We start from the raw sequence: 18,240 nt of genomic DNA on the forward strand, positions 1-18,240 counted from the left end.
ATTAAGAACACAGTACAAGGGAACCACAACTCAACAATAGCCCGCCAAGGGGGGGGGGCAACATGATGATCTCTTCTCTTTCTCACTTTTACTTCACAATTCTCTTCACAACTCGAGCCAATGCTCTAGAGGTTCAATTACCACTTATACTTCCGCAATTCGTTCTACAACTGGAGCCGACGCTCCTCAATGTTCATAAGTCACGTCTCTTTCCACAACTTTACCCAACAAACAGAAATACACACCAAGGCATGGATAATACAACGAAGTCATGAAAATCACAATATAAGACTCACGGTCATGCTTGGCACCAACGTATAGATACTCGTCACCATGCCTATACGTCGTACTCAACAAGAAGCACATAGCAAATATGACTCAACTCCTAATCAAGCTAGGGTTAAACCGAACACTTACCTCGTTGCTTTGAATTCAACTCAAGCCTCAATTATAGCTTTACCCCCTCGATTCCAGCACCAATCCACTCGAATCTAGTCAATAGTTACTTAATTACATCAATAAATGCTAAATGAATCAATTTGAATGCATAAAAATGAATTTCCCAAAGTCTTTCCCAAAATTTCCAAAATTGCCCCTGGGCCCACGTGTTCAAAACCCGAGGTTCGAACCAAAACCCGGTTACCCATTCCCCCACGAACGCAAATATATGATTTGTTTTGAAATCGGACCTCAAATTGAGGTCCAAATCCCCAATTTTAGAAAAAATCTAGGTTTTACCCAAAACCCCCAATTTCACCCATGAGAATCATTGATTTTAAGTTGAAAAACATGTTAAATGATGTTAATGATTGAAAGAATTGAGTAAAAATCGACTTATAAATGATTTAGAAGGAAATTTGCTCTTGAAAAATCGCCCAAGGAGTTTGTGTTTTGAAAGAATGGTGAAAAATGGTTCAAATTCGACTAAGTATAAAATATGTTGGGTCTCAGATGTGGGAAATGCGAACTGGGGTTCACAATCGCGAACCCCGGCCAGTTATGGGATTTGCGAAGTCATGTTCGCATTTGCGAACACTGGGCAAAAACAAGGGCTTCGCATTTGCGAGCCTAAAGGTCGCATTTGAAACTGGCTCACCTTCGCATTTGCGAACCAATTGTCCGCATTTGCGACCCAGCTACAAGACTTCCCTTCCTCGCATTTGCGATGTTAGGCTCGCATTTGCGATGTCAGGATCGCATTTGCGAGCTCGCATTTGCGAGCTCGCATTTGCGAGGCCTGCTTCGCAAATGCGAATATTGCAGGACTGAATGCACCAGATTTTCTCTAAGTTCAAAATGCACTCCGACACCTATCAAAAACTCACCAGAGCCCTCGGGGCCCCAAACCAAACATACAAACCACCTCAAAACCATCCTACGGACCTGTCCGTACGATCAAATCGCCAAAATAACATCATATTCATCGAATTAAGCCTTAAAATTCATGATTTTTTCCCAATTTTTCATAACACATCAAATTTCCATTTTAAGTCCGAAACACGTCAAACGACGTCCGTTTTCAACCAAACTTTACAGGAAGTGCTTAAATCATATATAACACTTGTACCGGGTGCCGGAACCAAAATACGGGCCCGATACCATAGTCTTCTAATCAAATTTCATTTCCAATTTCCTTAATTAATTCCAGAAAACAATTTTACACAAAAATTCATTTCTCGGGCTTGGGACCTCGGAATTCGATTCCGGGCATACGCCCAAGTCCCATATTTTCACGGGTCCGGGTCCGTTTACCCAAAATGTTGACCGAAGTCAAATTTATTCATTTTAACATCTCAATTTAGCATTTTTCTCACAGAATTCATATTTAAGCTTCCCGGCTACGCGCCGGACTGCGCATGCAAATCGAGACAACCCTAAATGAGGTTTTCAAGGCCTCGGAAGTACATAATGGGTAATAAAACAGGTGATGACCCTTTGGGTCGTCACATTCTCCACCTCTAAAACAACCGTTCGTCCTCGAACGGACAAAAGAAGGAAGTACTTGAGTCGGGAAAAAGATGAGGATAACGGCTCCGCATATCGGACTCGGACTCCCAGGTCGAGGCCTCAGGAGGCTGACCTCTCCACTGAACACGAATAGAAGGAAAACTCTTGGATCTCAACTGACGAACCTGCCGGTCTAGAATAGCTACCAGCTCCTCCTCATAAGACAAATCCTTGTCCAATTGGACAGTGCTGAAATCTAACACGTGGGCTGGATCGCCGTGATACCTCCGAAGCATGGATACATGGAAAACTGGATGCACGGCTGATAAGCTAGGCGGCAATGCAAGTCTATAAGCCACCTCTCCCACTCGATCAAGAATATCAAACGGACCAATGAACCTAGGGCTAAGCTTGCCCTTCTTCCCAAATCTCATCACGCCTTTCATAGGCGACACTCGGAGCAATACCCGATCACCAACCATAAAAGCCACATCTCGAACATTGCGGTTTGCATAACTCTTTTGCCTAGACTGAGCTGAACGAAGCCTATCCTGAATGATCTTGACCTTGTCCAAGGCCTCCTAAACCAAATCTGTACCCAACAACCGAGCCTCTCCCGGCTCAAACCATCCAACCGGAGACCGACACCGCCTACCATATAAAGCCTCATAAGGAGCCATCTGGATGCTCGACTGGTAGCTGTTGTTGTAGGCAAACTCCGCTAAAGGCAAAAACTGATCCCACGAACCTCCAAAGTCAATAACACAAGCTCAGAGCATATCCTCCAAAATTTGAATAGTTCGCTCTGACAGACCGTCCGTCTGGGGATGAAATGCTGTGCTCAAATCAACCCGTGTGCCCAACTCTCGCTGCACCGCTCTCCAGAAGCGCAAGGTAAACTGCATACCCCGATCCGAAATGATAGACACGGGCACACCATGAAGGCGAACAATCTCCCGAATGTAGATCTCAGCAAACCTCTCAGAAGAATAGGAGACTGCCACATGAATGAAATGCGCTGACTTGGTCAGCCTATCAGCAATGACCCATATCGCATCGAACTTCTTCCGAGTCAGCGGAAGTCCAATAACAAAATCCATAGTAATCCGCTCCCACTTCCACTCGGGAAGCTCAATCCTCTGAAATGCACCACCAGGCCTCTGATACTCGTACTTAACCTGCTGACAATTCAAACAACGAGCCACATGTGCTACGATATCCTTCTTCATTCTACGCCACCAATAATGCTGCCGCAAATCCTGACACATCTTCGCGGCGCCCGGATGAATAGAGTACCGGGAGCTATGGGCCTCCTCTAAAATCAACTCTCGGAGCCCATCCACATTGGGCACACATACTCGACCATGCAATCTCAAAACTCCATCATCATCTAAGGTAACATGCATGGCACCTCCGCGCTGCACCGTGTCTCTAAGGACACACAGATGGGGATCATCATACTGCCGAGCACGGATATGCTCCAATAATGAAGAACGAGCGACCGTGCAAGCTAACACACGACTGGCTCAGAAACATCCAGTCTCACGAACTGATTGGCTAACGCCTGAACACCCAAAGCAAGCGGCCTCTCACCGACCGGAATATAAGCAAGACTGCTTGTGCCAGCTGACTTCCTACTCGATGCATCGGTCACCACATTGGCCTTCCCCGGATGATATAGAACGGTGACATCATAATCTTTCAACAACCCCAACCACCTTTTCTGCCTCAAATTCAACTCTTTTTGCTTGAACAAGTACTGAAGACTCTTATGATCCGTGAACTCCTCACATGCCACGCCATACAGCTAATGCCTCCAAATCTTCAATGCGTGAACTATGGCTGCCAACTCCAATTCATGAATCGGATAGTTCTTCTCATGAATCTTCAACTGCCTCGAAGCATAGGCAATGACTTTGCCGCCCTGCATCAACACTGCCCCAAGCCCAACACGGGAAGCATCACAATGAACTGCATAAGGCCCTGAACCTGAATACCCTCTGCCGACACAACATTACCCAGAAATGCAACTGAACACAACCAGAACTCACTCTTGGAGAACTTTGCATATAACTGACTACCCCTCCGAGTTTGAAGAACCACTCTAAGGTGTTGCTCATGCTCCTCCTGGCTGCGGGAATATACCAATATATCATCAATGAAGACTAACACGAACGAATCCAAATAAGGCCTGAACACTCGGTTCATCAAATCCATAAAAGCTGCTGGGGCATTTATCAACCCGAATGACATAGCCAAAACTCAAAATGCCCGTACCGATTGCGGAAAGCTGTCTTAGGGACATCGGATGCCCAAATCCTCAACTGATGGTAGCCAGATCTCAAGTCAATCTTGGAAAATACCTCGGCACCCTGAAGCTGGTCGAACAAATCATCAATCCTCGGTAGTGGATACTTATTCTTGATTGTAGCCTTGTTCAATTGCCGGTAATCAATACACATCCTCATTGACCCATTCTCCTTTTTAACAAACAACACCGGCACACCCCAAGGCGAAACACTAGGCCTAATGAAACCCTTCTCAAGCAAATCCTGCAACTGTTCGTTTAACTCCTTCAACTCCGGCGGGGCCACACGATATGGCGGAATACAAATGGGCTGAGTGCCCGGAACCAGATCAATGCAGAAATCAATATCCCTGTCGGGTGGCATACCCGGCAGGTCTGAAGGAAAAACATCAGGGAACTCACAAACAACGGGCACAGAATCGATAGAGGGAACCTCAGCACTGGAATCCCGAACATAAGCTAAATAAGCCAAATACCCATTCTCGACCATACGCCGAGCCTTCACATACGATATAACACTGCGGGTAGAATGATCTGGAGTCCCTCTCCACTCTAAACGAGGCATACCCGGTAAAACTAAGGTCACGATCTTGGCAAGACAGTCCAAGATAGCGTGGTAAGGTGATAACCAGTCCATCCCAATATAACACTGAATTCACCCATGTCCGGAAGAAGCAAATCTACACGAGTCTCAAAACCTCCAATCACCATTATACATGAGCAATGGACACGATCCACCATAATAGAATCGCTGGGCACGACCGGATAAGGCGCAAAATAAAACCGAAGCTCCTCTACCACAAACCAGAACAATACCTGCACCTCTAGCATCTCTGCCTCCACCTCTAATACCTCTACCTCCCTCCGAGTGATGTGGAGAAACTCCTCTAGAAATAGCTACGACAACTGCTCCCAAGTCGAAGCTGGCGATCCGACTGGTCTAGCCAAGCAATAATCTCTCCACCAAGTCTTGGCGGACCCAAACAAGCGAAAAGTAGCAAAAATCGACCCCATTGGTCTCATCTATCCCCATGTTTCTGAGAACCTCATGACAGCTGTGTTGAAAATCCTGGGGATCCTCAGTAGATGCACCGCTGAATAGAGTAGTGAAGAGCTTGGGAAACTTATCCAATCCCCACAAAGCCTCCGATGACGTGGCTGAGCTATCACCGGTCTGTGCTGCTGCTCGGCTGAAGAAGCGGTACATGACCTCGCCATTCGCGAAAGGACAAGAGTAGAAATTCAATCAGCATTGAGAAGCCAAACCACACGACAAGAAAGAACAAATGTGAAACTTTTCCTAATTCGGTATCATCTTGGGGATAAATACAGATGTCTCCGTACCGATCTCTCAGACTCTACTAAGCTTGTCCGTGAGTTGTGAGACCTATGCAACCTAGAGCTCTGATACCAACATGTCACGACCCGAATTTTTCTCCCTCGGGAGTCGTGATGGCGCCTACTGATGAGAGCTAGGCAAGCCAACCCTTAACTACTTTTAGCATTAACCATTTTACTTCTTTTAATAATTATCAGTAATATCATGATAACAACGGAAGAAAGTAAATAAGCGAAAGTCTTAAATTAAAGAATCTGAACAACAATGCGGAAGCTCAACATAAACCTCTACCCAAGAACTGGTGTCACATACTCACGAACTACTAAGAGTGCTAAATACAACCGTTTGAAAGAAAATATAACTGTTTGTCTCGAAATACATGAGATAACAGACTGAAATAAAAGATAGAAGAGACGCCGGGCATGCGACGCCTGCAAGGCTACCTCGGTGTCTCGTGGACTGAAGGTTGGCTCCCTGACTACTGCTACGCACCGCAAGCTGCTCCGACACCTGGATCTGTGCAAAAGAGCACAGAGTGTAGCATCAGCACAACCGACCCCATGTGCTGGTAAGTGCCTGGCCTAACCCCGGCGAGGTAGTGATGAGGCTAGGACCAGACTCCAGATAAACCTGTGCAGATATTTATATATATACAATGCAACGAAGAGGCAACAGAAATAAACAATTAAAACTGGGGGAGGGAACATGCTTCAGGGGTAAAGATATAAATAGAATATCAGAAATAATAGAATAGAAATCTACAGTCTAGCTTCTAACACGGAAGCAAGAAATAAAGACAATTTTCATGTTCAGCTCATCTTGTTGCAGGCGCGCAACCCGATCCCATTTCTCGTATCTCGTGGTAGACGTACCACCCGCTCCCATTTCATAATATCTCGTGGTAGGCGTACCACCCGCTCCCATTTTATAATATCTTGTGGTAGGCGTACCACCCGCTCCCATTTCATAATATCTTGTGGTAGGCGTACCACCTGCTCCCATTTCATAATATCTTGTGGTAGGCGTACCACCCGCTCCCATTTCAATCCAACACAATATAACAAAATAATCCCGGCCAGGGGACAACAATAATAACTTCCCGGCAAGGGAACAAAATATCAAATCAAATGTCCCGGCAAGGGAGAAACATCTACAACCACACTTGTCCCAACATCTAACTATCACAACTATGATCAACCCTGTTACAATATCTAACTACCACAACTATAATCAATCCTGTTACAACATCTAACTACCTCAACTATAATCAATCCTGTTACAACATCTAACTACCACAACTATGATCAATCCTGTTACAACATCTAACTACCACAACTATGACCAAACTTGTTACTACACCTAACTACCTCAGCTATAACCTATTACAACACTTAACTACCTCATCTATAACCAACATATCACAACACTTAACTACCTCAGCTATAACTATAGTCATCACTCAACACAAGGAAGCATTAACCTAAGCGTCCGTAATATCAATTAAGAACACACTACAAGGGAACCACAACTCAACAATAGCCCGCCAGGGGGGGGGGAGGCAACATGATGATCTCTTCTCTTTCTCACTTTTACTTCACAATTCTCTTCACAACTCGAGCCAATGCTCTAGAGGTTCAATTACCACTTATATTTTCGCAATTCGTTCTACAACTGGAGCCGACGCTCCTCAATGTTCATAAGTCACGTCTCTTTCCACAACTTTACCCAACAAACAGAAATACACACCAAGGCATGGATAATACAACGAAGTCATAAAAATCACAATATAAGACTCACGGTCATGCTTGATACCAACGTATAGATACTCGTCACCATGCCTATACATCGTACTCAACAAGAAGCACATAGCAAATATGACTCAACTCCTAATCCCTCAAGCTAGTGTTAAACCGAACACTTACCTCGTTGCTTTGAATTCAACTCAAGCCTCAATTATAGCTTTACCCCTCGATTCCACCACCAATCCGCTCGAATCTAGTCACAAGTTACTTAATTACATCAATAAATGCTAAATGAATCAATTTGAATGCATAAAAATAAATTTCCCAAAGTTTTTCCCAAAATTTCCAAAATCGCCCCCGGGCCCACGTGGTCAAAACCCGAAGTTCGAACCAAAATCCGGTTACCCATTCCCCCACGAACCCAAATATATGATTTGTTTTGAAATCGGACCTCAAATTGAGGTCCAAATCCCCAATTTTAGAAAAAACCTAAGTTTTACCCAAAACCCCCAATACCCATGAGAATCATTGATTGTAAGTTGAAAACATGTTAAATGATGTTAATGATTGAAAGAATTGAGTAAAAATCGACTTACAAATGATTTGGAAGGAAATTTGCTCTTGAAAAATCGCCCAAGGAGTTTGTGTTTTGAAATAATGGTGAAAAATGGTTCAAATTCGACTAAGTATAAAATATGTTGGGCCTCAGATGTGGGAAATCCCAACTGGGATTCGCAATTGCGAACCCCGACCAGTTATGGGATTTGCGAAGTCATGTTCGCATTTGCGAACACTCGGCAAAAACAAGGGCTTCGCATTTGCGAGCCTAAAGGTCGCATTTGCGACTGGCTCACCTTCGCATTTGCGACCCAGCTATAGGACTTCCCTTCCTCGCATTTGCGATGTCAGGCTCGCATTGCGAGCTCGCATTTGCGAGGCCTGCTTCGCAAATGCGAATATTGCAGGACTGAATGCACCAGATTTTCTCTAAGTTCAAAATGCATTCCGACACCTATCCAAAACTCACCCGAGCCCTCGGGGCCCCAAACCAAACATACATACCACCTCAAAACCATCCTACGGACCTGTCCGTGCGATCAAATCGCCAAAATAACATCATATTCATCGAATTAAGCCTTAAAATTCATGATTTTTTCCCAATTTTTTATAACACATCAAATTTCCATTTTAAGTCCGAAACACGTCAAACGACGTCCGTTTTCAACCAAACTTTACAGAAAGTGCTTAAATCATATATAACACTTGTACCGGGTGCCGGAACCAAAATACGGGCCCGATACCATAGTCTTCTAATCAAATTTCATTTCCAATTTCCTTAATTAATTCCAGAAAACAATTTCACACAAAATTCATTTCTCGGGCTTGGGACCTCGGAATTCGATTACGGGCATACGCCCAAGTCCCATATTTTCCTACGGACCCTCCGGGACCGTCAAATTACGGGTCTGGGTCCCTTTACCCAAAATGTTGACCGAAGTCAAATTTATTCATTTTAATATCAAAATTTAGCATTTTTCTCACAGAATTCTTATTTAAGCTTTCCGGCTACGCGCCCGGACTGAGCACGGAAATCGAGGCAACCCTAAATGAAGTTTTCAAGGCCTCGAAAGTACAGAATGGGTAATAAAACAGGTGATGACCCTTTGGGTCGTCACAAACTGCTACACCTATATATATGGTGTATCACTAACATTTTCACTACTGTGCTTATACATTTTTATATATATATTTTTATACACTTTTATACAACTATNTATAAAATATACCTCTTTGTATAAAAGTGTATAGTATTGTCTAAAGGTGTATAAGCATCTCTGACGAATTTTTTGTACGATTTTCACTTGCAATTCTTGATTAAGACTATTCCAAATCTCCACTAAATGACTTCAAACTTNGCTAATCTTGTTAGTTTTTGAATATGATTTTATGAGAAATTTGGAGTGGGTATTGTTTGAACTTATTAAAACTTTGTATACAGTCTACTTAGACTAATTTTAATAAGTTCAAACAATACCCATTCCAAATTTCTCATAAAATCATATTCAAAAACTAACAAGATTAGCATTAAAGAAGATGAGGTTTTAGATTTCTCGCGTCTGTCTGTGAATTTTCTTAGTTGTGATAGGTATGTAGAAACTTGAGGAAAAAGGAGAATGAAAATATTTCACGCTTCAAGATATAGAGAATAAAAAAGCTGGGAAAAAAATTCAGATCTAAACTTATTAATATTTGACTACACATTTGCAAACTTGTAAGTGGGCTAAAATAATGCAAGGTCAACTTATGGAGTGCATTATTATGTAATTTTGTCTTTTCGAAAAGCCTCGTGCTCGTTTTCCTCTATCTTTTTTCTTTAACGGCATCGTTCTTGTTGGATTATTCATAAAGGAAGAGAAGTCCAATTATGCAAAATACAAAAGAGGTGTAGGATATGAAAAATTAAAAATATTTGTGATTGGCATATAGTCATAACCTCGAGGGAAGTTTCTAAAACTCCCAATAATTTACCAGAGAACGAGGCACCAAGAGTTTCCAATAATATGGTGGATCATTGAGATCTATATATCTCATAAATCGAGTAATGCCGTTCGTAGTTTGCTATAGGAACCTGGCAGGTGTTGCAACTGAACTTTTTTTTTGAAACTTAACTTTATAAGCTACGTTAATAGTCAGAACAAATCTAGGATTGCACTCAATGAGGAATTACATTGGCTCTTGCAATTAGAGACGAGTGCAATAATACTATACATTATACCTGTCTTACAATTAATCAAAAACCAAAAATGAATCTAAACCGACATCAGAGGTCAGCTTGAATTGGCCTGTTCAGCGCCCTTACAAAGTACGTACGTGTCTCAGGTAATATACGTTGAATCAAATGTGAATACCTACATGTAACGAGATTATATTTGGTTAATACACAATTACACACAATAAAATAAATTTTCTATCTTCTGACTTAAATATTATCCAGCTATTTCTATTTGAATATCTCTATTTCCAACAAAAGGCGAAACTCCTGTGATAGAGACTGACAGCTAATGCAAGTTAAGATGTGATCCCCAGCTCTCCTAACCCAACCCAACCAACCCGCCAAAACCAAACGTAGCGATAACAAGAACCCCAATCAATAGTACGGTTAGAAACTTACCAATATCCGGTATTTACACCAAACCACGTGAATTTATCATGGTTAAGGATAAATTGAGATGAGAATACGCAACAATTAGTTATTGGTAAGTGATTGAAATGTGTTAAAAGGCATATGTCGTGCAGTTATATAATTGGTGTAAACACCATTGTGTAAGTTTTTTCCAATTTTACTATCATGAGATCATATAATAGTTTGTCCGCATGCGTCTTTGTTTGGGATGTGCTTTTTTTTTTCAAGGAATGACAAAATAAAAGGATAGTAGGAACTGGACATACCATGGCATGACGCTTAATTTGTCGAACTTCTCCAAAATGAATAGAATGCAAGCATTTCGTAATGACAAAGCATTAAAAGCCTCCGACAACTCAAACATGAGAGAAACATTTTCCACAGAGATACCCTAGAGCAGATGAAAAATTATCAGGAAAAACCCCGACACAAATTGCCCTCAAACACCAAAAAGGTCCAAGAACTCACCTGTGCAATTGCATACTCGCATAGACGCTTAAGGCCCTCTAGAAGATATTGATCTGCAGCCCGTAGAAGATCTTGTGCGACGTCCATATTAACATCAACTGATCCGGTGTATATGTACCTGCAAAAAAGAAATTTCTTGTCTTTAATATTGCTAGATTTATTTGAACAAATCTGAATCCCAAATGTGACAGAAATTAAAGAGTATTGCACCTCATCATCAACTCAAAAACATTCCATGGAATGTTCGGAATCTCTATGTCTTTGGCATCTCTCTCCTGCAATGAATAGACCACAAATCATCAGAGTATTGTAGTCCACGTTTGTGCATTTGGCCAAGTCACAGAACATATGCTCACAATATTTCAAACAAAGATGTTTGCCTCTTAGCTATTCTCCTCTTGCAAAGACCATTTGATACCGTCAGTGTTAAATTTGTCCAAAGGGAAAGATAATCCATAGAAAAACTTTGAGGCAAAAAATACTTTCCCCCTCGCGTTGCTAATGATCAAATTAACAACAAATAAAACCTAAAAAGTAAAAGCAGCAAATTTTTTAGGCCAAGAATTTGACTTACCCTGTAGCCACCATCAAACATTGCTCGAAATGCATCAGAAGAAGCAAGTAAACAAATTCTGTGGGCATAAAACCGTTTGCCTGATGGAGGACCACAGAAACAGTAAAGACACAGCATGAAACAAAGAAGAACGATATTTGCATCACAACACTGTTGCTACCTTCAACTAAAAATGTCACATCGGATAGAGTGGAATTATTTACATACTGCTCACCCAGATAGACCTGCATTCGGAAAATGCAAAAGGAGAAAATAAGGTAAGTGATACAGTATAGGGATGAAATAAATTGTCTAGTTACTCCACTATTGATGGTTACGAGCAACATATATGTCAAGTAAGAAAGCATACATAAAAACTAAAAAACATGAAAAAGATCAGACAACAATTCTTTTTATCTGAGAAATCCCCGAGGGCCAGCAGCGCCGGGTTGGACCTCAGTAAATAATGGACCCGCATCTCTGCCCTTAACCAATTAAATAACAAGCGTTTGTCTGCGGCAGCATTCGAACCTGTGACGTGTGCCTAACCCGTGACAACATTTTATAATTACTGACGAAAGTGAACATCAAGTAAAACATTTTATAAGTTTCAAGTCTTGAGGTAAGGCTAGCAAATGGTGGTTGACATATAAACTATAAACAGTAAAAGCTTCAGGAATAACAATCAATGCTTAAATTTGAACATCATCAATCAGTTCCGGTAACATCTTTGAAAGGCTTGATGATAATACGAAGATAGCTTAAATGTTAATTCAATGTGAGAAAGCACTAAAGTGTAACAATGAAGAATTAATAGAAACCCATAAATGACTAAAAGACTATAACGCTACTCGTGTTAGAACTTAGAACCAAAAACTAGAACAAAGACTTTGATACAGTAATTAGAATGAAACCACAGAACAAACCTGAGGAGTCGGAGATGGAGGAGCTGCATCGATCGGTGAAAGCGAGCTGGCTTTGTTAGCCAACTTGCATAAAGCTACAGAACCGTCTCTTTGGTGCTTCAAGTTTGTTGATTCTAGAAGCTCCAAAAGCAATTCCAATCCTACGAGAACATAGTCCACATAGTGGACATATTGTCACAGCCTAACCAACACCCCAAGTAAAATTGTTCAAGTATCTGAGCGGAACTCATACCATTATTATCAATAAAAATTGTCTTTTGGTCATCTGGTGAACAAAGATGGGCAAGGGCCAGAGCAACTCGTCTTTGAATAACCTTTTCCCCAACACGCATCAAGTACAACAAATAGCCTAATACCTGCAAAGGAGGGCAAAAAGTTCTGAGATATAACCATCAGTAACCTATGAGACTTAACAAAGAAATTTGCCATATTGAAGGAAAGAGAAAAAGAACTGGAAACTGGGGGATACAACACATATCATAGCTAGAACAGACAAAAAAAAAAGTTGCATGCATTAGCAAAAGAAATGCATTGGTTCAGTTCTTATACAAAACATGTGCTTCACTACCAACAAATGAAAGTTTGTATCAACAAATTCCTTGCTATAAATATAAATAGAAACTCACTCGTCCGTGAATCTTCTCTTCTAATCTTTTCAATGTCTTCGCTACACAATCTCTAGTTGGCTGAAAAATCAGTGAACAACATCAAGGCTCATGGCAACAATAAAGAATAATAATGAGAAAATCACTATAAGGCTATGAAATTGTTAGTCCGTTAAAAAATATGTTAGCACAAAATAGCAAAAACGAGAAGAAAAGAAAGGAATCATACTTGAACAATGAATTCTCCATCCTGGAGCATTTGAACACCTCCAACCTTTACAAGATCTGCAACATTATCCTATAGCAGAAAGTTGCACTAAGTCAGATGAGATGTAACACATCGTTACAAATTTAAAAAGCATGTAAAAACATGAGATCTGGTTATAATAACAAGATATATGATCGGATGAGATGTAACACCTCGTTATCAGCAAGCCCATAAAGAGCAAATGCAGCATTGTGTTGTAATGATCCATTTTTTGAATCAAGAAGCTTCAGTAATGGGATTATTCCACCGCAATGAGCAATACCAGCCTGATTGTGTGTATCCTGAACATCATGGAACCAATAACTCCCAATCAACTAGAATCCACACACATAATTCTCAAATCATATGAACTCCTAAGAGAAAGAAAGAAAAGAAGAACCCAATGCTCTACCACATTCCAGCCGTAAGAGCCACATGCTTTGGCCTTTCACGCATTTAATGATATGTCACAAAATTAACATTATCCCCTCAGAATATTAGGATAAAATGTAACCTACCAATTGAAAGGTGTTAATGCAAAATATCAATTTGCCGTTATCCGACAAGTTATACTACTTTAGGGACTCCTAGGCATGTATATAATATTTCAAGACATGAAACCACTACTCACAAGCATGATTCCTTTTATACGTTACTCCTAAGTAACAAGTTCTTTTTAACAAGTGGGCAAGCCAATATACAAGATATTATAGCATCCTTTTTGATGAAACAAATCAAAAACAAGTATTCAAGTGTCACTCCATGATCTATCATCCAAAAATACAAGTCAATCATTCAACTAAACCTCAATCCTAATGGGAGTATGGGACGCCCATATGAATCCTCTGTAATCATTCTGCTCCATTAAGGCACAAGTGATGCCTATTCATCATCCGACATAGAAGTAAATCCAGAAAATAAATTCTTGAATGCTAAACTTGCTGAATAATCACAGAAACATGGTCTGCTGGAACCCCTACTACAAATATATTTTCTGGTATTACGTTTGATTGATAAAGAGGGTAAAAGCCCATGTAGAAGATCCCATGAGCACGTGTCATACTTCAAAAGAGACCTCAGTAATCATGAAAGATAAATCCATGATCATCAACAATCATCACAGTAATGCCATAAAATAAATATGAATGGTAAGCTTACAGAATAATCAGAGAAATAATGGCCCGCGGGACAACTAGTAACACAGCAGAAAAATTACTTGATAACCACAAGGAGACAAAATACCCTAAAGAAGTTCTGTAAGGATTTCAAGTCACCTGTGCCAACCTTCCCAGGGCAAAGGCTGACATTTCCCTAAGTTGAGCATCCGGAGATTCGAGCATCTCAATTAATGGTGGTACAGCACCTCTTTGCACAATGTGTATCTGGAAAACCATCGCAAAAGATTAAAGCATAAATCAGAATAAGTTTCTTTAAATGCTAATAAATCAAGAGTTTTACTCCTCTTTATGACAATAATAGAGTACAATAGTATCATCAACCTTACAGTCTGTGTCGGTTGCTGCAAATTGTCCAAGCAATAAAGCAGCTTCCCTTTGGCTCTCCGAACAGGAGGAACTACCATATAAAAACTTATGTTGAGAAGCCATAAAGAGGAAAAGACAAAAGCAAAGCATAGCACATCTAGGTCCATCTATGGAACTCTGCATATGATAAGCAGCTAGGAAGTAGAAGCTGTACATGACCAGCCACTCAAAAATTATAAGATCCAACTATACCTAAGTAACCCAATGACAGGTTGTAAAGCTCCAGCAAGAAGAACGTCCTTTTTGATATGTGGTGATGAGTGCACCAGATTTCCAATGACTCCAACCTGTCGTGCACAATTTTATTACGTATAGCGATGATTACCGCTTGAAGCATAGACACAACCTTATACCTACTTAACTATAGAAACAAAAATAAAGCTAGTAATATGAAATTGTAAAATGATGCCTAACCGCTTCATAGTGTATAGCAGTATCTTCGGACCGCAGCATTAGAATAAGAATAGGTAGTGCATTGCATTCAACAATCTGAAATCAATTCGGTTGAAATTATCCCATAGAACAGATAATGCGAGAAGTTCAGAGATAATTTTCATAAATCAGAAAGCTACTAGCCTGATTTTTGTTCTCATCATTTTTAAATGCCAAAGTTCGCAAGGCTCCTGCAGCTGCTCTTTGCACCTTTGAATCAACAAACTCAAGCAATTCAACAAGAGGAGGAATACCGCCTTCAATCCTACACATACAAAATAGAGATGAAGAATGAAAAGCATGTCTTCTTTTGATTTTTTTAGAAGACCAAAACTTCAGAGAACAAAGAAACTAACCTGACTCGACTTTTGATGCTGCTATTTTCATGAGCAAGATTGGTGATTGCATCAGCTGCTCTACGGATAACACCATTTACAGCACGAGAATTTTGTGCATTCCTGTGCCTCTTCAACAGATCCACAAGATGAGGCAGAGCTCCAGCATCAACAATGAGTTGCTGGTGCTCCGGCTGTCAGACACAGAAACAGTTAAAAACACCTCCATCTAAACTATTAACCAAAGAAGGATCATACAGGATAGACAAGAAATCGATATTCCTGTTGAGAGACAACGAATTGTTAAGAAACACAAGTATCCAATTGTTCTAGTAACTGCCATTGTAAATGAAATCGTTCATCTTCTCAGTGGCAAGAGAGTGCAGAAATAAACCAAATTGTACATGCAAATATGTAGGCAAAACCAAAGTACCAATTAAAGTGGAATGTATTCAGTAACAAAACATAGCTCCTATTGTATAAGCAAGCTCATTTATTCAATAACAGAACATAGCTCCTATTGCATAAGCAAGCTCCTGTATATAGCAAACATTGCCTTCTCATAAATACGATTTCAATACTAACTTTTATGGCAAGAAGCCCAAGCGTAAAAGCACTTCCTTTCTCGACCTCATGCTCGTACGGCATCTCTCCACCATCTCCTTCAATCCCAAGGGACGGCACCTGAAGATGCTTCACCAAAGCTGGAACAGCACCACAGTCTACAACTACGTTCACAATTTCCTCTGCAACACAAAAATTCTCAAATATCAAAATGGAACTCTCCGTCCCAAACTGATTGAAATAAATCAATCCAACTCTCTGCATGTACATACTGATGTCCCTGTGCGGACACGTTTGGCTCTCTACACTTTGCTGTATTCAAACCATAAGAATTTTGACTAACATTTGTAATGAATGTTTTCTTCTAATATACTGTGGCACTTATTCTCGATATCTAAGTCTAATTTTTCAGAAGAAAAAATAATCGAATCAATCTAATTAACTTACAAAATTAATTGAATTGACTCTCGAGAAGCAAAAATGCCAAACAGCTGAATTAACTCTACACTTCCCCATATTCAAACGAAACGAATTTTACTAGACATATGTAATGAATTTTTTTCATATAACACAATACTTTCGTGCAGTTTTTGGAAATTGAAGTTTTACTTCTGTAGAAAATAAATATTAAACTCGCAATCGGATTAAACTTCAAAAATTAGTTGAATTAACATTTAACTCTACATAAGTAGAAAAGTGCATGTACATGTAAAATTTCTGATCCGGTAGAAATGAAAAGGAAAACGAGATTTTAAGTTACCGTTCTTAGCTAGCTCGGAGAGCACGTGAATAGCACGTTTTGCGGAAGCTCGATCTGCTTCAGTCGAAGAAAAAGTAGATTCGAGAATCTCCACTTGCGTACGAACCTCAGGGGCGAGATCTTCATGAGAAGAGACCTTGCGATCGTCTTCGAATTCTTCGTCTAGCTTTCTCTTCAAGCTTCTTCTACTCCCGGAACTCGACGAAGATTGTTTGCTCCGCTTTGCCTGATTCTCCATGGGAGAGAGAGTGGATTGAGAGGAGTGGTGGTGCGTGGGAGAGTGTGTGATACAGTGCAATGAGTGTGTGTAGTGCGTGTGCGGGGTAGTTTAGGGATATAAATGTTACTCACTGTGTTTAACTTGGAGTTGAAAAAAGTGACGGCGTTCCATTTTTTATTTTTACGTGGGACGGCGTTTTAGGAAAGAAGTTTTGAACATAATTTGCTCTCTCCCGCCATTATTTCCATTGCTAAAGCGAGTTAAAATATCGCGGTATAGTCAGTTTTCACACAGGTTAATGAAAAATAGCCAGCGTTTATCAAGTCAATGAAAAATAGCCATTATTTTGCTGCAATAGGGACCGGTCCAGTATAATATACGGAGTTCTGGTGCATTTGTGTACGAACTCCAGCATATTATGCTGGACCGGTATACTTTGCTAACTCCTGTAAAATCTGCGGGAGACTGGAGCACCAGTGCTCCAAACTCCAGTATATTATATTGGACAATTATACTTGCTGGAACTCCCGTAAAATTTGCGGGAGTTCCAGCATAGTTATCCTGGAACTCCCGTAAAATTTACGGGAGTTCAAGCATACTTATGCTGGAACTCCCGTAAAATTTGCGGGCATATTTTTTCGGATTTTGAACAGTGTTTTCGCTCAGATTTAAAGTGGCTAAATTTCGATGACTTTTGAAACTTGGCTATTTTTCAACGACCAGTGGTAAATCTGGCTATTTTTGAATTTCTCCCCTAAAGCGATAGAGTCTTCTACGGGCCGAGAACGGCCCAGAATACACAAACCCAAACCAACTAGTCTGGGCTGGTTTAAGTTTTTGGGTCGTAGACCTTTGACATCTTTCAAGTGTTTTTACTGTAAAAATTGCACGGGGCGTCCTATTTGGTCGCCCCCATTTAACCTATACCCATTTTTTTAAAAGTTTTAACTTGTACCCACTTTTTAAACAACTTCATCCCCCTTTTCTCCTCCTCCTCCTCCTCCTCCTTCTTCTTCTTCTTCTTCTTCTTCTTCTTCTTCTTCTTCTTCTTCTTCTTTCTTCTGCT

At 40.6% G+C, this 18,240-nt stretch overlaps 1 protein-coding gene across 1 annotated transcript; it reads right to left on the bottom strand.

The window, feature by feature from the left end:
- Positions 9,974-17,283, bottom strand: LOC109244336 (ARM REPEAT PROTEIN INTERACTING WITH ABF2-like). Its single transcript, XM_019411408.1, has 19 exons — positions 16,955-17,283; positions 16,216-16,376; positions 15,652-15,824; positions 15,440-15,560; positions 15,278-15,352; positions 15,056-15,150; positions 14,819-14,894; positions 14,594-14,701; positions 13,493-13,621; positions 13,302-13,370; positions 13,094-13,153; positions 12,700-12,823; positions 12,468-12,607; positions 11,723-11,786; positions 11,563-11,642; positions 11,199-11,263; positions 10,989-11,106; positions 10,787-10,911; positions 9,974-10,245 (listed from the first exon to the last, which is right to left on the bottom strand). Exons 1-19 carry the CDS (start codon positions 17,190-17,192, stop codon positions 10,158-10,160), a joined length of 2,109 nt encoding a protein of 702 aa, XP_019266953.1. The 5' UTR covers positions 17,193-17,283; the 3' UTR covers positions 9,974-10,157.

Source organism: Nicotiana attenuata, chromosome 2 (assembly GCF_001879085.1).
Source record: "Nicotiana attenuata strain UT chromosome 2, NIATTr2, whole genome shotgun sequence".
In the NCBI taxonomy this organism is placed as follows: domain Eukaryota; kingdom Viridiplantae; phylum Streptophyta; class Magnoliopsida; order Solanales; family Solanaceae; genus Nicotiana; species Nicotiana attenuata.

Excerpts from the sequence above, each read along its gene's own strand:
- LOC109244336 (XM_019411408.1), bottom strand. The coding sequence starts at position 17,192 with ATGGAGAATCAGGCAAAGCGGAGCAAACAATCTTCGTCGAGTTCCGGG. Across the intron at positions 15,353-15,439 it reads ATGATGAGAACAAAAATCAG|ATTGTTGAATGCAATGCACT; the intron begins GCTAGTAGCTTT and ends AATTGATTTCAG. Across the intron at positions 11,787-12,467 it reads CTCCATCTCCGACTCCTCAG|GTCTATCTGGGTGAGCAGTA; the intron begins GTTTGTTCTGTG and ends TTCCGAATGCAG.